Source organism: Peromyscus leucopus, chromosome 12 (assembly GCF_004664715.2).
Source record: "Peromyscus leucopus breed LL Stock chromosome 12, UCI_PerLeu_2.1, whole genome shotgun sequence".
Classification (NCBI taxonomy): Eukaryota; Metazoa; Chordata; class Mammalia; order Rodentia; family Cricetidae; genus Peromyscus; species Peromyscus leucopus.
This window is the reverse complement of record NC_051073.1, coordinates 9,578,564-9,604,335: the sequence shown is the minus strand read 5'-3', so window position 1 is coordinate 9,604,335 and position 25,772 is coordinate 9,578,564. Positions and strand designations below refer to the sequence as shown.

At 38.4% G+C, this 25,772-nt stretch overlaps 3 protein-coding genes across 3 annotated transcripts; all 3 read right to left on the bottom strand.

Annotated features, from left to right (window-relative positions):
* Nucleotides 1-5,672: 5,672 nt before the first annotated feature.
* On the bottom strand, nt 5,673-6,180 carry LOC114698408 (keratin-associated protein 6-1). The gene has a single exon (XM_028877058.2). The coding sequence runs from the start codon at nt 6,135-6,137 to the stop codon at nt 5,895-5,897; it is 243 nt and encodes an 80-aa protein (XP_028732891.1). The 5' UTR covers nt 6,138-6,180; the 3' UTR covers nt 5,673-5,894.
* Nucleotides 6,181-12,776: 6,596 nt separating this feature from the next.
* LOC114698406 (keratin-associated protein 6-1-like) lies at nt 12,777-13,474 on the bottom strand. The gene has a single exon (XM_028877057.2). It carries the CDS (start codon nt 13,472-13,474, stop codon nt 13,091-13,093), a length of 384 nt encoding a protein of 127 aa, XP_028732890.1. The 3' UTR covers nt 12,777-13,090.
* Nucleotides 13,475-24,910: 11,436 nt separating this feature from the next.
* On the bottom strand, nt 24,911-25,437 carry LOC119088846 (keratin-associated protein 6-1-like). The gene has a single exon (XM_037210007.1). The coding sequence runs from the start codon at nt 25,401-25,403 to the stop codon at nt 25,146-25,148; it is 258 nt and encodes an 85-aa protein (XP_037065902.1). The 5' UTR covers nt 25,404-25,437; the 3' UTR covers nt 24,911-25,145.
* Nucleotides 25,438-25,772: the final 335 nt, after the last annotated feature.

The window sequence follows — 25,772 nt, the reverse complement described above, 5'->3', positions numbered from 1 at the left end:
GCCGACCCTGAAAACATACATACAAGTAACATTATACAGACAGAACAGTAAAGTGCTTTAACAATTACTGAAAAAAAGACGTCATAAATTTGAGGAAGAACAGAGATTATATGGGAAGGTTTGGATAGAAGCAAAGTGAAAAGTGCTATAATTGCATTATAATCTCAAAATTTAAAAAAAAAATGAATCTAATCTCTGAAGTGATCAGTAGTGACTACAGAGACTTGTAACTGTTTCAAATGCTAAAAACAAATTACAATTGAAAGTCGATCCATAAAGACGACATCTATATCACCACTGCCAAAGCTTGTCTAGGGCAGAACGAATGTAAGAAGGGAGGTGTGGAACATTGACTTCTGGTATGACATGACCCTTGTGATTAATTTCACAGGATCTATACAACATTGGACAGGTCAACAATCATCACTGAAGGGGCAGTGGTATATTGGGGCCAACCCTTGCCTAATGGAATATCAAATAATAAGACCTATGTTGTAGAAATGTATTTAGTGCACATTTCCATATGTATAGCTATAGGAACAGCCCTTGGTAAACTCAGCAAACCACTGGACATAAGCAAATGTATGTTGGAAAAGAACTTGTAGAAAGAAAGTTGGGTGGGGAGCTGACTGGGAAGAAAGAGAAGGTTAAGGTGAGAGCAATCAGAATGCATTTTAAACAGGAATAAAATAGTCTGAACGAAATAAATGTCATGAAAAGTTTTCAGTTTCCAAAATTGAAAAAAGACAGCAAGCTATATGATTGCAGTCAAAGTAAAGAATGTCTGGCTCTATCACAACTATGTTTCTGATAAACAAAAAGCACAACATACCAAAAGCAGTTCAAGATAAACAATACACTGCTTTTAAAGAAAATGAATTACTGTTGATATCACATGAGGAACTATAGTCTAAAGGAGAAACAAGTTCACTGCCTGAACATATCAAGCAACAACCTTTCTTATGGAAAGTAAAGTGAAATAAAACATTTATGTAAAAAAAAAAAAAAAACTACATTGAGTTAATTTGGGTTAACATGTTAGAGGTCTTAGTCCATAGTCCAATGGCTTCAATATGCTGAGCCTGTATGAAGTTGGCACATACAGCGTGAGCCACAAAATAGAACTGTTCATGTGATAGCCAGAACATGAAAGAGAGCCAATAAGGAAGAGGCTGGGATCCACAGCTGAGAGTGTGTCATGAAGATTGACGGACCTCCCTCAGATCATAAATTGTCTAAATTTCCACTGCCTCTTGTGGTGGTGTTGTGTTCCCCAAAATATTGTGCACACCAATAAACTTATCTGGGGTCAGAGACAGAACGCCACTAGATACAAAGACTAGAAAATGGTGGCACTCACACCTTTAATCCTAGCATTTCAGAGATAGAAATCCCTCTGGATCTCTGTGAGTTCAAGGCCACATTGGAAACAGCCAGGCATGGTGACACACCTTTAATCCCAGAAAGCGAGCTTTTAATCCCAGGGAGTGGTGGTAGAAAGCATAAAGGTATATAACGCATGAGGATCAGAAACTAGAAGCATTTGGCTGGTTAAGCTTTCAGGCTTTTAGCAGCACAGTTCAGCTGAAAGCCATTCGGATATGAGGACACAGAGGCTTCCAGTCTGAGGAAACAAGACCAGCTGAGAAGTTGGCCAGGTGAGGTTAGCTGTGGCTTGTTCTGTCTCTCTGACCATCCAGCATTTCACCCCAATAACTGGCCCCAGGTTTTATTTTATTAATAAGACTCTCTAAGATTCCTGCTACAGCCTCTCAGCACTGCCATCTGGGGGTCTAACTTTTATCCCATGTATTCTGAAGAACACATAAGGTCCACTCACTCCATTTTGTCCCTGGCCCTCAAAGGTGCATGTGAATCTCACAGAATATAATGTTTTAGTCTACTCCACCCCAATAATAACGTTTTAACTATTCCAGCATTGCTTAAATATCCAAAGTCTTCTCCAAGACTTATGGCTCGTTTAGTTAGAAACCTTGATAAAAATTACAAGTATATAGACCTAAGATACTGTGAGAAGACAGGCACAAAATTTTCGAGACAGAGTTTCTCTGTGTAGCTTTGTGCCTTTCCTGGAACTCGCTTTGGAGACCAGCCTGGCCTCGAACTCACAGAGATCCGCCTACCTCTGCCTCCCGAGTGCTGGGATTAAAGGCGTGCACCACCACTGCCCAGCTCCAAAATATACATTCTTATTCCAATGGATGGCATAAGGTGAAATAAAGGAAAGATAAGCCCAAACTATCATATCTTAAATGTTCACATATGCTTTCTGTATGCACTGTATGAGAATGTGGACTCCCAAGAATATGGAAAGCTCCAAAGCAAACATGACCAGTTTCTAGGACTGGTTCTCTTACTACCTGCAGCTTCCCTTGCCAAGTGCTACATATGGTTGGGATCTCCATCCTCCTGGGTTCTCAACTGCAGCCTCAGTTTCATTCCCAAAGCTCCCTATACATTGCCTCAGGGAGGACTGTTTGCAAGGAGTCAGCTCACCTGGACTCATCAACTGTCCTCTGCAGTATTAGTTGGAGACCACATGAACTCAAATTTTCCTTAGTTGAATTTGAAGAAATAAATACCCATATGTCTGATGTGCTTGTATTTCTCTGGATTGTTTTCTACAAAGAATTAACTTTGGGAATATGTTTTTCTTGTAGAACCTTTGGATCTGTGGTAGCTGTTCATGTCGATTCTTAATGTGTATTCAAGTCATCTCTTCTATAGTCCTAGTAAAGCCCATGGCTTAGAGGCAATGTTATCTATGTTCATAGGCATTGCCAAAGTGAAAGTTTGTTGTTTTTTTTTAATCTTCCTACCCTCAGTAAAAGTAGAACCATATTGCTGTCTGAATGTTCTGCTTCCTCCACCAGATAATATAGTCCACAGCATTTAAGCTTAATTTCCCACAACATATGAGAAAACATAGAAGTGTTGGGGGTTGGGGGTTGGGTTTTTTGGTCAAGTTCCGGAAAGATACTCATTTTCATCTGAAAGTTTGCAGCTATAATACTGCTATCAGTGACCTGGTCTTCTGAACTCTCACTAAACATTATAGGCTTGTTCTAGCTTCCTTCTTTAAATACTTCTGGACTCTTCCTGCAAACCTACTGCAAAGGTGCCAGGCATGCAAGCCACAGCAAACATCCTACTCTGGGTAATGATTTCTGTATTAGATTTCTTCCATCATAGCAAATACCCAAGATAGATCAACTATAAAGAGAAAAGAGGAATCTTGGCTGATAGACTTTTAGGTTTCAGGTCATTATTGATTTTCCTATTGTTTGGATCTATGGTAGACAACCGATTGTGCCAGAGTGAAGCGTGTGCTTCATGGCAAGTAAGGAGCAGTGAGTGAAACAGCATTACATATCCACAACCTCCTCCTAAGGCACTTGCCCAATGGCCACAGATCTCCTACCAGAGCCCATGTTGTTCTACTTCCTTGAAATAGTGCAGTGCTAAAGAGAAGGCCTCCCATACTTTCACCTTTAGCAGTTGATGGTCCATCAATCCTGTAAAGAAGCAATAATACACTCTTCATGATAGCCATCTTGAAGCTAAAAAAAATGAAAGGAAGAAAGAGAAGACAGACAGATGGGGGAGAGGATTCTTCCCCATTCGTGTTATGAAACATTGTGCTGGTTTCAGGCTGAACCACACAGTGCTCAAGAGTGTTCCTGTGATTCTCTAAATGATAATGTTGGTTCACAGCACTGAGATTGTTTGTGCCAACAAGATAGTTGTTTCTGAATAAGTGTTTTCTTTCTGAAAATCTGAAATTTTGCTAATTTTTATTGTTTTAGAATCTATAACCAGTTAAAGCCCTGGGTATTGAATTTTAAAGAGATTCAGTTTGAAGGAACAAGCTTTCATGAGGCTTCACTTCTGATTGAGGTAAAGCTTGAACTGTGATTGGGAAAGAATATGAGAAAATCAACACATAAATACCTTAAAACATCTGTCTTCATTTTCTCCTTATGGTCTATGTGTGTAATGTTACTATTTTACTGTGATAAACATACTATTGTTACCAGTATAGAATGAATCCCGTGAGTCTTTCTAGAGAATGTTCAAAATTGGAATGGTTTGGGAGACTCCTAATCAACACAACTGCTAGAAAAGGCAGGACATGGGATTTAGAGATTCACCATCAATGTTACAGGTGTGGAAAGGGAATGACTATAGAGAGACAGAAAAAATGTGGGGAAAGAGTGATGTACCTTTGCTCCTTTAAATTGGCATGTCATGAAACAGAATTCCTGAAACAGAGTGCCAAAGAATGGATTTCCCTGTCTTTTTTTCCAGTGCATACGAGTATGTACCTACATGTATATATGTGAACTCCTTATGTACCTGTAATACCCGAGGACAGAAGACTGTGTCAGATCCCCTGGAACAAGAGTTTCAGATTGTTGGGAACTTCCCTGTGAGTGGAGGGAACTGAACAAAGGTCCCCTAAACAAAAGTAGTAAGTGTTCTTAACCACTTATCCAGTTCCCCAGTCCTGTGTGCATAATGTTTAAACAGCATTTAAAAGAGGATTTGGGGACTCATGTATAAATAACATTCTCAAATACCTACAAAGGGCTGAAGAATAATTTTTAAAAGTGGCAAATGTCCCATAAGTCTTGAAATTTCCAGGCAACAGAAAATAAACCCTTCTTTAACAAAGGAGAAAATTTCAGAGTACAGTAGAGCTTCCCAAGGGTAAGCATCTGGAAGTTTATATAATACAGAAACTATGTCAAAAGAGCCAACTGAAAACTTAAGAAACATCCCTGCAAGATGTGCTGGGGTAATAGTGGTACAGAACTTGCAGAAATACATAAACCATGATGAGTCCAGCTGAGGCCCATGCCACTAGAGGGGATTTCAGAATGGCCAGGGACCAGAAGCTGGATATCCTAGAGACCTAGGATGGAACCAACAAGACTGGACCAAAAAGTCAGTGAAATGATAACTAATGACATTGTGCTATACTCATAAACCACAGCCTGGCATAATAGTTCTCAGAGAGGCCTCACCTGGCAACTAATAGGAACAGACGCAGAGACGCTCAGTCAAATATTAGTCTGCGCTCAGGGAATCCTACAGAAGAGGAGGAGGAAGAGTTACAGGAGCCACAGGGGTCTGGGACACCACAAGAACACGGCCCACAGAATCAACTAACCAGGACTCATAGGGGCTCACAGAGACTTAAGTAGCCTGCGTGGGTCTGTGCTAGACCCTTTGCATATATGTAGCTTGGGCTTTTTGTGAAACACCAAACAATGGAAGGAGAGGTGTCTCTGGCTCTTCTGCCTGCTTTGGGGACCCTCTTTCTCCTACTGGTTTGCTGTTGTCCAGGCTTGGTATAAGAGTTTGTGCCCAGAACTATTGGAACTTGTTATGCCATGCTGGGTTGTTATTTCTGGGAGACCTATTCTTTTCTGACAGGACACAGAGAACAGTGGATCTGGAAGAGAGGAGAGAAGGGAGGAGGGAAGGAAGGAATGGTGGAGGGGGAGGAGGGGAAACAGCAGACTGAATGCAACATATGAAGGAATAAATTTAAAAGAATATCCAGAAATATAAAAGAAATTATACTGCATATAACAAAAATATATATTAATAAATAAAATGAGAACAAGACCTTATTTTTGGTTTGACGATGTTTATTGTAAGTATACAGAATGAAATTAATATTCTTGTCCTTATGCAAAGCTTGTGGAATAAATATTTAGGAGTGGTGGATCTAGATGGATGCCAATGTATTTTAGGCCATCACAGCCTCACATTATTCCAGTTTTGTGTGGTGCTGCCAGGCCTTGGGATCTAAGCTGGAGGATCTTCACATCACACATGTGTGAAATGAGATGCCATCAAGCTCCTCAGTAGTAGTAGCCAAATCCAGATCCATAGCCAGAGCCATAGCCATAGCCACAGCCACACAGAGAGCGTGAACCATAGCCATAGCCATAGCCACAGCCATAGCCACAGCCCAGTCCACGGTAGCCACAGCCATAGCAGGAGCCATAGCCACAGCCCAGACCTCCATAGCCATAGCCCAGGCCTCCATAGCCACAGCAGCCATAGCCTCTGCCTCCATAGTAGTTTCCGTAGTAGCCACACATGGTGCTGGTTGTTGAGGTTGTTCTTGGGTAGAGAGGGAGTGTAGGTGAGTTGAGTCTGTAGAGTTCTGCCTGCAGAGAGGGCCTTTTATATGCCCTGAGTGTGGGTGGGACCTGCCATGTGCTCATTCCATAGGCTAATTTTAAGACTAACCTAATTTAATTAGGTTTTTTTTTTCTCAACCATATGACAAAACCTCAAAGTTATTATGGAAGCTTGTTTTGTTTGCCAACTCGGTGTCTCGTGAAACAATTTCACGCTAATGATGAGGGGAGACTAATACATAGAAATGTTCATTTTAACTTCTGCATATATGCATGATCTATGGAAGCTACACATGTGCTGATTTGTCACAAAATAAAATGTGTATCTTTTCCTTGCATATCCCAAAGTAGACATTGAAACAGTACATTCCATCTGTGTTATTTACTCAAAATTTTTTTTGTTCTTTAGTGTTATAGCTGTCTATCAATAACAACAGAGAAATTTGCAAAGCTTTTCATTTCTATAATGCAATTAACAAGTATCATTGCATTTTATTTTAAAATTTTCTTTTATTTTTTAATTTTTAATAATTTTCAATAAACCAACAGGCTGAGCCAATTTTGTCTCTGAAATTTTAATTACATCAATTTTAGTTTTTTGACTAATTTCTTTTCATGGCTATAAAGACATGGCAGTCGTTTGTGGGGGTATCTTTGTGGATTTCTGTGGGCCTCTTTAGCACTTTGTTTCTTCCTTTTCTCATGTGGTCTTCATTTACCATGGTTTCCTATTCCTTGTTCTCCCTCTCTGTTCTTCATCCAGCTGGGATCTCCTGCTCTCTTTCCCTCGACCCTTACCCTTCATTGCTCCCACTCGTGTCCAGGTTGTTCATGTTGATCTCAGCCATTTCTCGGTCATTGGGCGATCCTCGTGTCTTTCTTGGGGTCCTGTTTTCAAGGTAGCCTCACTGGTGATGTGAGTAGCAGTCCAGCCATCCTTGTTCCACATCTAGTATCTTCCTATGAGTGAGTACATACCATATTAGTCTTTCTGAGTCTGGTGGCAATGGTCGAGAGACAGCTGGAACTGACCTACTCTGGTGATGGGATGGCCAAACACCCTAATAGTTGTGCCAGAAACGCCATCCAAAGACTGAGGAATCAGGATGCAGAGATCCACGGCTAGGCCCCCGGTGGAGCGCCGGGAGTCTAATTAGTGAGAAAGAGGAGGGTTTATATGAGCGAGAATTGTTGAAACCAAGGTTGGATAAAGCACAGGGACAAATAGCCAAACGAATAGAAACACATGAACTATGAACCAAAGGCTGAGGGGCCCCAACTAGATCAGGCCCTCTGAATAGGTGAGACAGTTGATTGGCTTGATCTGTTTGGGAGGCATCTAGGCAGTGGAACCAGGTCCTGTGCTCATTGCATGAGTTATCTGTTTGAAACCTGGGACTTATGCAGGGATGCTTGGCTCAATCTGGGAGGAGGGGAGTGGACCTATCTGGACTGAGTCTATTAGGTCGATCCCAGTCCTGGGGGTGGCCTTGATCTGGAGGAGGTAGGAATGGGGGGTGGGCTGGGGGGGAGGGGAGGGGGCAGGAAGAGAGAGAACAAGGGAATCTGTGGCTGTTATGTAGAACTGAATGGTATTGTAAAATAAAATAAAAGGAAAAAAAAGAAAAAAATTAAAGCTAATAAAACATTGTGCTATCTAAAAAAGAAAAAAGGCAGCCATTGGCTTTCTTTGTAGATTTTAGTTTTCATCAGACCTATCACTATAAATGATGATAATATAATTCAATAAATTAAACTTTGTAATTTATGGGTTTTGATAAATACCATATTTTTGGTTTTTAAAAGTTTAAGAGATTTTATCAGTTACATTCATAAAATTTGTGAGATCTGAAATGTCATTGTTTCTATGACTTTTAGAAAAGCTGTCTATCAGCAATTGCTAGAAAAAAATCCATATTTTAGCATTTATAATAAGTTAATATTGCCTGGGGCATTTTTCCTTCAGGCATTTGATTTCACCAATATATTATTCATACTTTTATTCCTTTGTAATAATAAATAATGTTGAGGAGGAAATCTGCTTTTCGTCATCCATGTGGAACTTTTTGTAATAACCATTAAATATTAGATGACTTTGTTATTTCCACTGGACTACCCAGGCTGTGAGGACACACAGCAGAGCATTTTGTCATTGTGAAGAAAAAAAAAAAACACAGCTTTGCAAGGTGCAGGAAGATCACTTCATTCTACAAGCATGTCCAAAACAATGATCTGAAACGTGATGGGTAAAAGATACTCTGTGTTGAAATATCATTTCCTATTATTTCCAAGCAGGGTCAAATAGCTGTAATTTCACTTTGAAGCAGTGAAGCAGGTTGAAGACAGGAAGCCATCTATCTACATACAAGCAGCTAAACAAATGACCTTTGGAATTCCAGACATAAGATATATTCAATCTGGTTTATTTACCCTGAAAAGTAATTCAAATTAGAGGAGACAATATAATATTAATAATAAAACAATTTTCCTTCTTAGTAAGTAAAACGAAACGATTTCCCATATACTCTAGAATTCTTTATTTATATGGTTATAAATTTAGAATTGTAAACAACACACCTTATCATGCCTACATGTTACTTCAGTCCCGCATGTAATGACTGATAGGAAGTCTTTACTCTGTCACTTTAAATTTTTGTTTGTTTGTTTGTTTGTTTGTTTTTTGAGACAAGGTTTCTCTGTGTAGCTTTGCGCCCTTTCCTGGAGCTCACTTGGTAGCCCTGGCTGGCCTCGAACTCAAAGAGATCTGCCTGGCTCTGCCTCCTGAGTGCTGGGACTAAAGGCGTGCGCCACCAACACCCGGCAAATTTTTCAAAAGTAAATGTCAGTTGTCTCTGATCTCGTACTTTAGAGTCTACCAGCTGACATGATGAAACCTGAATTTTTAAATGGTCAGAAGTTAAAATTATATGAAGTCATTTTCAATTGGATATGCAAAAAGCTCTTATTAAATTACATCAGTTAGTAAAAAGAATAATCATGGAGACTTTTATAACTGGAAAACATCTGTAGAAATATAGTTTTCCTTATAAGTCAATGTTATAAAATTTATAGAAGCAAGTCTTTTAGAATCAATGTTCAAGAGTCATTTTTGTCTTATAAAATATTAGTATTTAGTTTTATGGTCAGTGGTTTATGCACATTAAAAACAGTCAGTTTTTGATGAGTAGCATATATTTTTGAGCATTTTCACCCTTGTGTCATAATTGAGAACTGGAGAAATCTTTCATGTACCACCTCTACTATCCCATTGCCAACAGCAGCCATCAGTACATCAGGAAGCTGTACACAATGGCACACTTATTGCAACATACAGATTACACCCATGCACATTATCTCCCAGAGCCCACAGTTAATGTGCACTCTTAATAACGTATCTTCTTCGGAGTTGGACAAGTGTTGCATAGCATGCATTCAACACGACAGTGTCATAGTTTTATAGCCCTGGGAATCCTTTTGGTATGCCTGCTTTACACTGCAGCATTCCTCTTTTTAAAAGGTTCTGAATGCCTACTGCTCTGAAATATAATTAAAAATTACTTCCCACAGAAACAAACCAAAAGAAATCCTTCACCTAGAGAAATTGTCTTTAGTTTCCTTAGGTGTTGGACTAATTCACTATTTCTCTTTAAAAAAATACAGTTGCAAAGTGTATTTCTAAAGTATATGTTTCACTTCTTACCTCCTTTCTTTCAACCACTCAACATTCCTGTGGAGCCTATCCCAATTCCACCTCAGTTTGTTTCTTGACATTTTGTTGAAGTTCTGAAACACAGTCAGACCTGGTGACCTGTCTAAAATCCTGGAACACTCAGTGTCCAGCTACATCTTTTGTGATTTCTTTTATAGCTTGTTTATATATTTACCTCAATCTCAAGCATAGTCTTGGTCTTTTTTGTATATGTAATCACCTACCTGGTGAATAATTCAATTCTCTATCTTTAAACACATCGATAGCTAACGTCACCAAGCCCAGCCCACAATTTCTAGTGACACCAAATGCAATTAATGCCTTTCCATCACATACATTAAAGCAAATTACTTCCCTTCTTGCCCTTCACAGACTCCACTGGGATTACATTGGCTGTTCTGCAGGAGGCTTCCCTTGACTCTGCATACTCTTCTACAATTTCCTATCATCTATCTCGCTCTTTTAGAGAAAGTGTTTATGGCATCTTTATTGATGGTCGCTAAAATTTAGACACGACCAACATGTTCTCTTCTAACATTTTTGACACTTTTGTGAATATGCTCTCAGGAAAGAACACTTTGCATGATATAAACAATGGAGGGGCTCTTCTCTGAAGACTATTTTGTCTAACTTCTGCATTCCTTATTTCCCTGTAGTTCTATGTCTGCGGCTGGGACTCCTTGATATTTACCTATTCCATGTTAACATGTGTCTTAGTTATGTTTACTATTGCTGTGATGAAATACCATGACCAAAAGCAGCTTAGAAAGGAGAGGATTTATTTGGCTTATGCTTACACATCACAGTTAATCACTGAAGGAAGTCAGGAACTCAAAACTGGGCAGGAACCTGGAGGAAGATGCTGATAGAGACAGAGGCCCTGGAGAAGTCATGATTACTGGCTTGCTCATCATTTCTTCTAGTTTCTTTTCTTATAAATCAGGACCACCAGCCACAGGTACAGCAATTCTGTTGTACATGCATCAGTTGAAGCTGGGCACCACAAGATTACTTGTTCTCTGCATTTCATCAGTGGTGGTTTTCTATAATAATTTCCCCAGGGATGAGGCTTTCAAGCCAGATCCAGTTCAGATGTTCTGTGCCCTGTGTCCTGAGTGTAAGATGTCTTCAGTAAGACAGACTTGCTTTCAATCAAAAGTGGAGTGAACCAAGGGTAATACCAATAGTCTATAATGTTTTTGGAGTATCTTGTTTTTTTCTAACCAAAATCTCACAAGAGGTCTTGTTATGACTGTGCTGGTGTTTTGTTAGATAGTCTATGGCTCTTGTGGGGAACATTCTCTGCTCAGATGGGAAAACTTCATTAAAAATATGTGTGTGTATATACAGGTATATATGTATGTATACACATGGACTTATATGTATTATGTGCAGTTTAGGTGAATTAACAATAATATTATTCCTTATGACTTTTCCAGACATCCTTCCTGTTAATTCATCCTTCTCCCTCATTTCCTGTATTGACCTACCTCCCTCTCTCTCTTACTCTCTGAGTAAAGTCCCTCTTTTTTCCCAGGATCCCCTTCAAACCACTAGTGTCCCAGTATTTGTTTTCCTAAAGCTCCCACTCACCTCGTCCTTTGTTAATTTTTTTCTTTCATGGTTTCCACAGTTACTTAAGGACATATCATCACATCTGAACATTTAGAGATATACCCCAGTGATGAGAAATCAAATGTGTTTCAATTTGAGGGTTCCCTGTTGCTAGGCACAATGAACATGTTTGAGATGCTTCTTATCTGCTCTTATTTCTTCTTTTGAGAATTCTCCGTTCAGAACAACAGCCCAATTTTAATGCGTTGTTGGATTGCTTGACTCTGTGCCTTTTGAGTTCTTTATATATTCTCGCTATTAACCCTCGGGCAGATGTCTAGCCGACAAAGATCCTCTCCCATTCACTGTGCTTCCTCTTCACTTGATTGAACATGAGACAAAATGAAGGCAGACTGAGCAAATACCCTATAATTTAGAATCAAAGCATGAAAATATAAAATCCAAAAATAAGAGACAGTAAAGTTCTAGATATCCTCTATTAGAGAGTTTGAGTTTCATAAATCAGCAGATGAGAGAATGAAGAAAGGTGAAGTAAGTTTTTATAGAGGAAAGGATTAAAATAATCTTGATTTTCAGATACATTTTAATTTAACACTAGACTTCAATAATTAAATGGCACTAATATTGAATTTTAGACCTGAAGTATTCAGCAAATAACTAATAAAATATTGTATTTAACTTAAATATAAAGAGACAATATATGTGTATACAAAATTTTGCCTTCAGACTAAAACTGTCAGTGAGGTTTCTGTTTCATTTATCTTTGTTATCATTCAGCTATAAAATGGGAATATATATAATATGGCTAGTTGTGTTAAGTCACCTTTAAGATAAACGCTCCAGGAGGATTAAGGATCCATCTTAAGGACTTTTTTTTGGTTTTCTCGAGACAGAGTTTGTTTGTAGCTCTGGCTGTCCTGGAACTTACTCTGTAGACCAGGCTGGTCTTGAACTCACAGAGATCCACCTGCCTCTGTCTCCCGAGTGCTGGGATTAAAGGCATGTGTCACCACCACCTGGTGAACTAGAAACTTTAAAGAAGGTATATCCTAAGAAAAACAGTTGTATGTGACAATGAAAAATAAGAAAATCATAGTGCCAGGAAGATGGCTCAAGGGGTAAAGAAGGTGTCTCTAAACCTGGCAACAGGAGTTCAATCCTGGTTACTCATGTGGTGGAGAAAAAGAACCAACCTTAATCCATCTCATTTTCCTCTCACTTCCATATATGTGCTATGGGACACACACACACACACACACACACACACACACACACACACACACACTAAATGAAATAACAACTATAGTACTTTATGAGATTGAATTAGTTTATTAGGAAAAGAGAGGAAAATCAAAATGTAAAACTTGTGACAGTATTCTGATAAGAGACATATGGAAGTTCATAGGGTGAGTTCTAAACACTCTTTGTTCTCAGGAGTCAAGTACAGAGAAGCAAAAGCCTCAGGTCTTATATCTTATATTCATATAATGTCAATAAGGACACTAAAGGGCACATCTTCAACAAGGTCAGATCATTAAACTATGAATAAGACTCTCTAAGAAGAAGGTTCAGAAAACATGGGGATCAGAACTGGAGTTGGAAAGGGTGAGAGTCTTCCATGGTGTCTTCAGTAGTAGTAGCCGAATCCAGATCCATAGCCAGAGCCATATCCATAGCCACAGCCACAGAGAGAGCGTGAACCATAGCCATAGCCACAGCCGTAGCCGCAGCCCAGTCCACGGTAGCCACAGCCATAGCAGGAGCCATAGCCACAGCCCAGACCTCCATAGCCATAGCCCAGGCCTCCATAGCCATAGCCCAGGCCTCCACAGCCACAGCAGCCATAGCCTCTGCCTCCATAGTAGTTTCCGTAGTAGCCACACATGGTGCTGGTTGTTGAGGTTGTTCTTGGGTAGAGAGGGAGTGTAGGTGAGTTGAGTCTGTAGAGTTCTGCCTGCAGAGAGGGCCTTTTATATGCTCTCAGTGTGGGTGGGACCTGCCATGTGCTCATGTCACTTGTCTAATTTTATGACTCATCTAATTATTTTGTTGTTTTTCAGCAGTGACAATGTATCAGATTCATTAAAGAGGCATGCTATTTGTTTTTTGAGGTTTTTGTGATATCAATTTAATCACTATTTTTCTGCATAATACGCATTTATTTATTTATATTTTATTAAGAATTTTTTGTTCATTTTACATAGAAACCATAGATTCCCATCTCTACCCTCCTCCCACCCACCTCCAGCCTTCCTTCTCCCAACCCACCTCCCCATTCCTTCCTCTGACAAGGTAAGGCCTCCCATAGGGTGTCAGCAGAGTTCAACATTCAGTTGAGGCAAGTCCAAGCCCCTTCCCCTGCATCAAGGCTGTGCAAGGTGTCCTACCATAGGTAATGGCCTCCAAAAAGCCAGCTCATGCACCAGGGATGGATCCTGATCCCACTGCCAGGGGACCCCTTAAGCAGATCAAGCTACACAACTGTCTCACTTATGCAGAGGGCCTAGTCCAGTCCCATGGAGGCTTCAGATTTGTTGATCTAAAGTTCATGAGTTCTCACTAGCTTGGTTTGGTTATCTCTGTAGGTTTCCCCATCATGATCACGATGCCCCTTGCTCATAGAATCCCTTTTCTCTCTCTTTGACTGGACTCCTGGAGCTCTATTTATTTTTAATGCTTTGAATGAAATAGAACTACATCCCTTTACTCCCTCCAGCCCCTCCCAGCTAACTTTCCTTGAACCCCTCCCATGCCATTCAAACTCTCAGGTTAAAAACATTTTTTTCTTTATATATATAAATTCAACCTGCTGATCTGTTTTTGCTGTTTATGTGTATGAGGTTTCAAGCCTGACCACTCTGCATTGGAAAACCAATAAGGCTCATCTTTGCAAAAGGCTACTTCTCCTTCTCCCATCAGTCATTATTGGCTTATAGATCTTTCCCTAGAAGTGAGACCCTGCAAACTCCCCCTCAATATTATCATGTCTATTGATATTGCCATTGTATACTAAACAGAATACTAGAACCAGTACTTTAAACTGAAGAGAGAAATAATAGGAGCCAAAGGAGCCTAGAAAGAAAACAAATGAAGCTGTAATTTTATGAAAAATAAGCAACTAAGAACACAAACCAGCAGTAACCAATAAAAACTACAATCTACACACACAGCCTTTGAGAAAAATTCTAAATAACAATGGCCTCAACCCTCCAGTCAAAAGAGATTGGATAGCTGGACGGATGAGAAAATAAAAATTCACCTATAAACTATCTACAAGAAGCTCATCTTAGTTTGAAGATAAACATCACCTTAAAGTGAAAGAATGAATAAAAGTACTCCAGACCAATGAGATCAGAAAGCAAGCCGGTACTGCCATCCCAATATCTGACAAAATAAACTTGAAATTAAACTAATAAGAAGAGACAAAGAAGGCACTTCATTCTGATCAAGGGAACAATTAACAGAAAATATCACAATACTAAACAAGTATACACCAAACTCTGGTGCACCCAATTTCATAAAAGCATACTAATAGAATTAAAGAAACAGATTAACACAAACACCATCATAGTAACTGACTTTATCTTCCCTCTTTCTTAAATAAAAAGGTCATATGAACACAAAATAAACAGAAAAAAACTCAGAATCAAATGACCTCTTACATTAAATGGACTGACATAGCTACAGAATATTCCATCCAATTGCCAAAGAATATACATTCTACCCCACAGCACATGAAAGTGTCTCTAAAACAGACCACAGGCTTGTTGGGACACAAAGCCAACCTTAACAAATACAGAAAAATTGAAATCATCTCATGTTTCTTATCTGACCATTATGCAACAAACAAAACGGTTATCAAACAAAACTCTGATAATCCAAAAATCAACACAAAGAGTAATGAAATAGAAACAAATTCTTATTTGTTTCTAAGTATCGAAGAGCCAGTTGCATTTTTTTCTAAATTATTTGTTCTCTGACAGTTTTATACATACATATGAGACATTCTGCTCCTACTCCCACCCCACCCTTTTTCATGCCCCGTCAAGACCTGTGGTTCTCTGAGCAATTCTCCTTCTCTCCCTCATGCCTTTTTGTTTTGTGACCTAGGGGGTTTAACAAAGTCCAGGGACACCAGGGTCACTAATAAGGAGCTGCCCCCCTGGAGTGTGGGTACCACTACCTGTACTACTGAAAACAATGACTCCCTCTAGCAGCCTTGAATTGGCAATGGACCTCCAGGTAGAGACTGGGTTCTGTGAGCCCTTCTGCCAGTGTTGATATCCCCAATCATCTGTAGGTCCTGTGCGAATAAAGGAGGTTACTGTGAGTTCATGAATGCAGGGGCCTTGCTGTGCCTGGAAGACAGCACACAATCTTCTACCATGTTCCCTGAGAGATATTTGTAAAGACCACAAATCTGGTTGAGTGGAGTTGAGAATTTCAAAGCAGGATGGTTATAGTAGAACAGTGAATTTTGACTCTACTGATCCAACTGAGATCTTAACGAGGGGAGACAAATACACTCCCTTAAACTTTTCTCAGACTAGACCTTTTTAAACTTCTTATAACTATCCTTTCTATAACAAAATCATACTTATTTTAATTACGGTCTCATTTTTGATCCCTCAAATGTCTCCATTTTCTAAAATATTTCAGTGTGGTGGAATTTCTCATGCATTATGACATTTTTTCTCTCTTGATCTGTGCAAAATTTATTCTTCCAGAGATATAATATATATATAACGTGTGATATATATCAAGTCTATGTTTGATATTCATAGAATTGAGAATAATCTAATTAATTAAAACTCCAATAGACCCAGGTCTGAACAAAATGGAGTCTCCTTCTAAAGATTATGAAAAAAACTGATGTGATGAAGTTCCATTTCTCTATTTTCCTCAAATTATTTTTATTTCTTACTATTGATTAATCACAATTTTCTTAAATATTAATAAATATTCTTTATTAAATGTGTGTGAGAAGGCAATATTGTATACCAGTTCACATTGATTTTTGATATTGTAGTCATATTTCTGACATTCCAATAATGGTTCACAGTAATTACTATTTTAATGTATCCTATATCCAGGGATAAAGTTCAGAGACTGGAAGTTAGAAATAGTTTACAATGCAATTAAGAGGGTTCAGGTGTTAACCATGCCATGTATTTTAATCAGCTCTCTTGGCAATCATCAGAATGTGGACATGGATTTTTATAATTATCTAATTTGACATGCCTAGTGTACATTCCAAGTGACTCAAATTAATGGAATTAAAAATGTTTTATGTTAATGTCTAAACCAACATATTAGTCTATTAATTCATCCATTGCATGTTTTCAATGTTGTATTTGTGTTTGTTTCTTGGTAGGTGCATTTTTATGAGATGGATATATGTTACATCTTACTCTCCACTGATTGAGATATTTGAAATAGAGAACATCTTCAGTTATTCAAAGTCAGATTTCTTATACAGAAAATAAAAATCTTAGAGTATACAATCATTGCAACAATAACTTCAGCTTTTAGTAAACAATGGTAGAAATAACTTGTGCATTATTCTTTCTTTGGGTTATTTTAGTTCTTAGAACACTGATTAAATTTGTTAAAAATGTATCACATCAAGCAATTTAAAAATGACTATAAATCTAGGTGCTTGTGTATTTTCTTAGCAGGTGTATTGATAGATTATTTTGTTATTGTTGAATGACCTTGTTAATTATAGTTATTGGAATTTACATTTAACATTTAATTCCACAAGTTAATCTTCGAACAGATTGAACTGTTCTTTCATTTTGATCTTAAAAGTGAAGGCCTTGCACTACATGAGAAGGCTGAGAAAACATCTTTTTATACCATGTTGATGTGTAAAAAAGTCAAAGTGCCAAGTTTTCATGAACATCCATAACCAAAAGAAAGGAAGATAAATCTTGTTCTTCAAACCTTCAAGGTGATTGCCAGAAGTTAATAAGTATACATTCATGGCAGTGTCCTGATAATTCTGTACTTTTCTGCTGATATCTGTCAGTCTTTATTCCCATTACACTATTGCATGAATCAATAAAACCTTAATCTTGCCAAAGTCAGAAAACATGCCATCTAAAGTCGGAGAACATACCATCTTCATCATCCACAGACTCTGAAGAGTGCTGAATTCATGTTCAATTTCTGAAGAATCTTTCACCTGGGTTTTCCTTCTACTGCACATATTGTAATTCCAACCTCAGAAGCTATTCTGCAGATCACCTAGCTTTTCTCTTTTTATTTTTCCCAAATTTGATGGTGTCCTGCTAAACGTTCAACCTTTCTCTAAACTAGACACATCACTTTGCTTACACCCCCCAAAATCAATCTGTTTTTATCTCTATTCTTATTTTCCATAATAAACAATAAAAATTTATGTCACTGAACATTCCTTAATATTCAGAACTATAATACATTTACCAACCAAAGAAAGTATCCCTGTTAATAGTTTTAAAATGGGCCCTTTTATATCAGTTCATGTTCCACTTATGCTCTTTATTTACTGTTCTAGTATCAAGTTCACATTTATATTTTCATGACATTTTATTGAATAATTAATTAGTTAACTTTTGAGGGTGTGTATATACATGTATATGTGTGTGTATATGTATATACATGTTCATGTGTGTGCCTGTGTGTGTGTGTGTGTGTGTATGTGTGCATGTGTGCGTGCTTGTATGTTGAGGTCACTAGGTAACATAGTGATTAAGTTGACTGAGCCATCTCACCAGCTCCTGATTGTCACATCTCTTTATTCTCTAATATGATGACAAATTCTCACTCTTCCCTTGATTTTCATCCCCTTGACTGTTAATAAAAAAAAGTCAAAAAATTTTCATACTATTCCAAAATTTATATTTATCTAAACTTTTCAGATAGCTATGTTGAGATTGATCCGTTGGTCAAGAATATTGGAAACAAGCTAAAGTTTGTCAGAGTTCTACATCAATACTTTCAATAGAGTTTTAAAATTTTCTGTGATCCTTTTAAAACTTGGGTTTCTAATAGAATTAATACTTCCCTTTCTGTATATTCAGGATTGGTAGATATAGGCAGCAGTCTCTACTGTAGATGTGGACAATATATAAACTAATGAGGATATGAATACATGAAACATAAATTTAAGTGAATAAACCTTCTTTACACATGGAGAAGATAAAACATCTTGACATTCAATATGTTATAAATTGATGCTGCCACCATGGTCTCACTTTAGTATTCATGCTGTTACTTATTTTTAACTTTTATTTGAAATAACTTTAATTGATTTTTTTTTTTTTTTTTTTTTTTTTTTGTTTTTTCGAGACAGGGTTTCTCTGTGTAGCTTTGCGCCTTTCCTGGAGCTCACTTGGTAGCCCAGGCTGGCCTCGAACTCACAAAGATCCGCCTGCCTCTGCTTCCCAAGTGCTGGGATTAAAGGCGTGCGCCACCACGCCGGGCACTTTAATTGATTTTTAATGTATGTTTAAGGTACATTCTGACCACTGTGCCCTCCTACCCTCTCTAACGTCTCACTGTCCTCTACACGTACCACCCTTAGAAGTCCCTTTCTCACATCTATGATTTTTAACCAGGTTTTTGTTACCAAGAATTCATGTTTTCATAAATGAGAGAGAGAGAGAGAGAGAGAGAGAGAGAGAGAGAGAGAGAGAGAGAGAGAGAGAGAGAGAGAGAGAGAGAACTACTAAGGAAAACCAGAAATTTACTAAGAGGTATCTTTCTGGGTTATATGACCTAATGTAAGCTGGAATCTACTTTAATTTAGCATCTGAAACAAGTAAGCTAATAAAGTAGGAGAAGAGTCTCTCATTAGAGACACAGCATATCCATTCATGCATCCTGCCGTGAAATAAAATTGTTGGGTTGTAAGAAATACTTCAGAGAGCGTCAATGCCAACTCTTTGTTATGTAAATTCAACAGTGTCTGTGGCTGACCCATAAACCATTCACTTGATCTGTAAAACCATGTAAAAATGGTGAACTTAAAACTGTAGAAGAGAGCCTGTGGGAGCAGGAGATCCCAGCTGGATCAAGAACAGAGAGGGAGAGCAAGGAACAGGATACCATGGTAAATGAAGACCACATGAGAAAAGGAAGAAACAAAGTGCTAGAGAGGCCCACAGAAATCCACAAAGATACCCCCACAATAGACTGCTGGCAATGGCCGAGAGACAGCACAAACTGACCTACTCTGGTGATGGGATGGCCAAACACCCTAATAGTCGTGCTAGAAACCCCATCCAAGGACTGAGGGATCTGGATGCAGAGATCCATGGTTAGACCTCGGGTGGAGCTCCAGGAGTCTAATTAGCGAGAAAGAGGAGGGTTTATATGAGCGAGAATTGTTGAAACCAAGGTTGGATAAAGCACAGGGACAAATAGCCAAACGAATGGAAACACATGAACTATGAACCAATGGTGGAGGGGCCCCCAACTGGATCAGGTCTTCTGAATAGGTGAGCCAGTTGATTGGCTTGATCTGTTTGGGAGGCATCTAGGCAGTGGGACCGGGTCCTGTGCTCATTGCATGAGTTAGCTGTTTGAAACCTGGGACTTATGCAGGGAAGCTTGGCTCAATCTGGGAGAAGGGGACTGGACCTGCCTGGACTGAGTCTACCAGGTTGATCTCAGTCCTCAGGGGAGGCTTTGCTCTGGAAGAGGTGGGAAAAGGGGGGAGGGCTGGGGAAAAGGGGAGGTGTTGGGAGAGGGGAGAACAGGGGACCCGTGGCTGATATGTAGAACTGAATGGTATTGTAAAATAAAATAAAAAGAAAAAAAAAGATTATGATACAAGAAGAAAAAAACTGTAGAATCTGACCCTCCAGTCCTTATTCCACGAGACTCTACATTCTACAGCCATGGCTCTGGAGGCCTGGGCTTTGGCAATGGCTGTGACTGTGGTAGATACACATATGCCTGTTTCTGTCTGTGCTGTTATGGTAGATTCTGGTCCCATGGCTTCTTTTGAGGAATTAAAACTCCTAATATCCTTAAATTTATTTCTTATGAGAAGCTGTATTTTCCTGGATCATCCGTAATATGTCTTTAATGTTAAAAATTGACAGCTTTAGTCTAGAATATCCTCCATACCAGAACTTCTACTTCTTTGAATATTCATCTGAAAGTCTTATGAGCCACTGAAAATAAAAATAAAAAATGAACAGCTTTGATATTGGGATACTAGCAAAAATAAAATACAATTAGCCATTTTAAGTTTTGAAAATGTCTAAACTTAAGGGATAATACCATTTGGTAAAATGCACAAATGTTGAACTTTTCCACTATGGGTAATCCTTTCTGCAAATCTGTGGCTATTTTATATTTGTTTATATAAATTACCTAGGCTAAACTAAGGAAATTCTATTTTAAATAAAGTGACTTATATAGTGTTAAGAAAAAATTAGGTTTACATCAGTATTTTTAGATAATTCAGATTTTGATGAAAAGCAAGAAGAACCTTGTTGATCCTGAAAAGCAATCAGTCAAACCATTGGTCAGAGAATTCACTAGGGAAGCAGGAAAATGGGAGCTACCAATGTCCTTTTGAATGCAGAATAATTCTCAAATCTGGACTCAAAAGCAGAAACTTAATTTGATCATTAGTTTTGTAGCTTTATTGAGACATAATTGACAAACAGCACTCACAAACACACACTATATACAGCCTGGTGGTTTGAAATTTTATTTATTTATCTTTCATACCGTATCTGTGATTGAAAATAGATTTTTTCCTTTTATAATACATCCTTATTATAATTTCCCCTGCCTCTTCTCCTCCCAGCTTCTCCCCACATCCTCCCTCATCCTGATCTACCCCTTTTCTGTCTGTCATTAGAAAATAGACAGGTTTCTAAGGGATAATAATAAAACAAAATAAAATAAAACAAACACATTGGAATAGGACAAAGCTAGCAAACAGAAAGAAAAGATCTCCAGAAGAGGTACAAGAAACAAATATAGATGCAGACCCAGCACACTCGAGAATCTCATAAAAACCCAGAACTTGAAGCAATAGTATATATATGAAAAGGACCTTCAGGCTTAAAAAAGAAAAAAATATAATACATAATAAATTTTAGGATATAAAAATAAATTTTAAAAGACATAAAAAAAACAACCCTGCATGACATTATGAGCCAAAGAACCTCCAAAGATGTTGTTGGGTTTGGTTTCTGTTGATTATTTACTGCTGTGCATGCAGCCTACACTTAAGAATAGTTTACCTAGTGACACTCCCTTTGAGAAAATTAATTTTTATTTTCAAATGGTTAACAATTGGATATTACTTTTGGGTTATGGATGGGAGTGCATGGCCATTTCTTCTCTCAGTTCTAGAAGAATATCTGGTGAAGACCTGTGCAGGCCCACTGCCTGCTGTCTCTGTCTCCGTGAATTTTTATGTGCATTGATCCTGTTAATTTTGAAAGCCTCATTTCCGGGTTGTCCTCCATCATCTCTGGCTCTTACATTCTTTCTACCCCCTCTTCCACAGGGTTTCCTGAGCCATGGGGAGGGGGAGAGTTGATGGACACCCCATCTAGTGCTAAATATTCTGAAGTACCTCATTCTATGCATAATGTCTGGTTAAGGGTCTCTATACTTGTCCACATCTCCTATATGAGAAAGCTTCTTTGATGCTGAGCAAGTCACTGATCTATGACATAAGGATAGAAGAATGTTTAAGAGTTATTTTATTGCTGCATTTTTACAGTAGTATTTGGTTTTACCCTGTATCCCGGGTTATCTAGTCTCAGATTCTTAATTAGTCAACCAAGCAGTGTGGAGTATGGATTCCACCTCATGATGTGGACCTTAAGCCCAATCAAATATTAGCTGTGCCATATTTTGTACAAATATTTGGCCAAATATGACTTTGTGCCATCATTGTCCTAGTATATCACAATGGCAGGACACCTTTGTAGATCAAAGGGTCTGTGACCAGATTGGTGTTTACCTTTCTGCTTTGGTGGTGTGCAGAGTACTCTCCTGTACTAAATATGCTAATACATGGAAGTGAAGGCCCTATGTAGGCACAGACACCAGCTTGACTTCTCTAATGTTCACTGAGTTCTGTAGGTATTGTCATCAGCAACAGGGTCTTGACTTCAGTTTGTCGAAAGCAACCTATAGTCTTGCAACAGCCTGGGTTGCTTGGAGATTCCCATGGGACTCCTTTGGTCAACAACTCAATTAGATGTAATCAATACTTGTATTGGAAGCTTTATTTGGTGACAAGAGATGTCCAGTTGGGAATCTGCTCCATTATTTGGTGATTCCATTTAGATCCCCTTCATACATGTATACAAAGCTTCTCTTATAATAGGTCTTTATATTAACCCTTACATGACCCTTAATTTTAGCTGTCTATTCCCATATTCCTTCCATTGTGCCCCTCTCCACTTGATCCACCTTGCAAGTCCCTCTAAAAACACACACATCCATAGCTATCTATTCTATTTACCTTTCCAGTGGATATCTATCTGCTCCCCACTAGTCCCCTACTCTATCAAACTTCTGTGCTTCAATGGATTGTTACTTGGTTGATATTGACTTTCCAGATGATATCCAGATACAAACAAATACATATCATATTTGTCTTTCTGAGTCTGAGTTACTTCACTCGGAAAGATTGTTTTCATGTCTAGTAAACGTGTCTACTGTGACTTTAGTGCCTACCATCCAAAAGACACCTGCAAAACTTGGAAAACTCCCCTCATATTTCTGAAGACTGGCAGTGAGTATATTCTCAGCCTAAGGAAGGTTTGTTCCTAGGCTCAGAAGTTCCACCTATACCTTGATGAGCTGAGACTACTTCTGAAACCCCCTTTATACATTAAAACAAGGTTACCTCAAGATTGATCATCAAATACAATCTGGTGATTCACAACTTGACCAATTGAGGTAACATTGAGCAGAGACCCAAATACCCATTCAACAAAGGAAAGACCGTAACACATACCAAAAATGCCACCAATGTCCTAACTCTAGATGTCTAGATCTTATCTCAAAAACATAAACTATGAATAACCAAGACAATGTATCTCCTCCAGAAATCAGCAACTAATGATAATGTTCCATGAGAAAAGCAACTTAGCTGATGCACTAGACAATGATTCCAAAATAGCTGTTATAAATACGTGTAAGGAATCAAAGAGGATATAAATAAATGTTTGAATAAAGACCACAAAACAGAAGCAGTTGAATGAACAATGAAAATAATTCAAGATGTGAAAATAGAATTTTGTAAAGTGATAGAATCTCTTAAGAAAATGCCAACTGAAATGAAAATAAGAAACTCGGAACTTGAATAAGTGGATCAAGAGGAAGAAAGATATAAGTCTTGAGATCAAGATACAGGAAATGGATCACTTAATTAAAGAAAAGGTTAAATATAAAGAGAAATCGAAGGAAAAAAATACAAGGACGCTGGGATGTTATAAAAAGACAAACCTAAAATTAGTGTGGTATAAAGAAGGACAAGAGACCCATTTCAAATGCAAAGAAAATATTTTCAACAAATAAGAGAAGAAAAAGTTCCTAAATCTAAGGAAAGAGTTGCCTAAGTGTGAGAGACCTAGAGAAAATCAAATAGATGAGACCAGAAATTTAACTCCTCATGTCACATAAAAATCAAAACACTAAATGTGCAGAACAAAGAAAGGATATTAAAAACCTCTTTACTCTTAAAGGCCCCTCCTTTCTCCTCCTCCTTCCTCCTCCTCCTCCCCTTCTTATTCCTATCCTAGCTTGACCTACACTTATGTTTTCTTGTAGGTGTGTGTGCAAGTGTTATGTTGGTGTTCATTACCTACTTTACTCATATCATAGCCAGAAGACAGAAATTTCCAGTACATATCTTTATGTTCCACCTTTTAAATCTGTCTAGCCTCTCATTGATGATGTCCACTGGGCCTCAGAGAGAGTGTTATAGATGTCTCATTTAGGGTTGAGCATTCAACACTCTATTTTTCTCAGTACTTCGATGTGTCTCTTGCTTTGATCATTGCTCATTGGTAAAAGAGGCTTCTTTGACTAAGGTTAGGAGCTGCACCAATTTACTGGTACAAACATAAATCACTTTAACTACATGTTTATTTAGCAAAACTTTAGTAGTAGAATCTCCCACAGTCTTTTGACCAAATTTACAATCCATAGCATGCTTTCTATTCCAAAATGCGGGTCTAAAATCCAACCAAGGATGTGGTTGATTATTTCTGGGACAATCATATAATAACATTTATACATTCAATGAACTCTTTCTCTGAAGAAACATGCCTAACACATGATCAATTCGTTCTTGCAAACTAAACTGAAAACTTTAAGTAATATTGAGCATTAAATCACTAGAGAAAAACTTTTTTAGATTAAACAACTTTATTGGAATATCAGCAAAACAAATTCCAGCATCAAAGCCAGTGAGGCTTTTGCTCTGTTATCAATGTGATGGTGGCAGAGCTGTGAGTTTGCAGCTGAATTTCACTTGAGAGGAAAGTTCATGGGATGGGTCAACTTCATGCAGGTCAATACCAGTCCATGATGGACTTCATCACTGTGGGATCATCTTCATCCAAGTGTAAAGTTCAAAACATGTGGGGTTGAGAATTGGGTAATCCTGGAGTTGCAAATGGGGCAGGTAAGAGTCTCCAATGGTGTCCTCAGTAGTAGTAGCCAAATCCAGATCCATAGCCAGAGCCATATCCATAGCCACAGCCACAGAGAGAGCGTGAACCATAACCATAGCCACAGCCATAGCCACAGCCCAGTCCACGGTAGCCACAACCATAGCAGGAGCCATAGCCACAGCCCAGACCTCCATAGCCATAGCCCAGGCCTCCATAGCCATAGCCCAGGCCTCCATAGCCACAGCAGCCATAGCCTCTGCTGCCATAGTAGTTTCCGTAGTAGCCACACATGGTGCTGGTTGTTGAGGTTGTTCTCGGGTAGAGAGGAATGTAGGTGAGTTGAGTTTGTGCAGTTCTGCCTGCAGAGAGGGCCTTTTATATGCTCTCAGTGTGGGTGGAATCCACCAAGGGCTCATGCCATTGGCCAAATTTCCAAAGCAATTTGAATAATTAGTTGAGTTGATTTTAAATATGGCATTGAAGTTATTTTCTGTGGTTGAGCCACAGCTGAATAATCTGTGAGTCTTAATGTGAATCAATGTCTCAACATCTAAATACTAATTACATTAAATCTGTAAATTGTTGTTTTGTATCAATGCCTTATAACAGGTGTTAGCATTTTTAGTACACAACTGTGGCCTGTTTCAGACAACAAAAGTT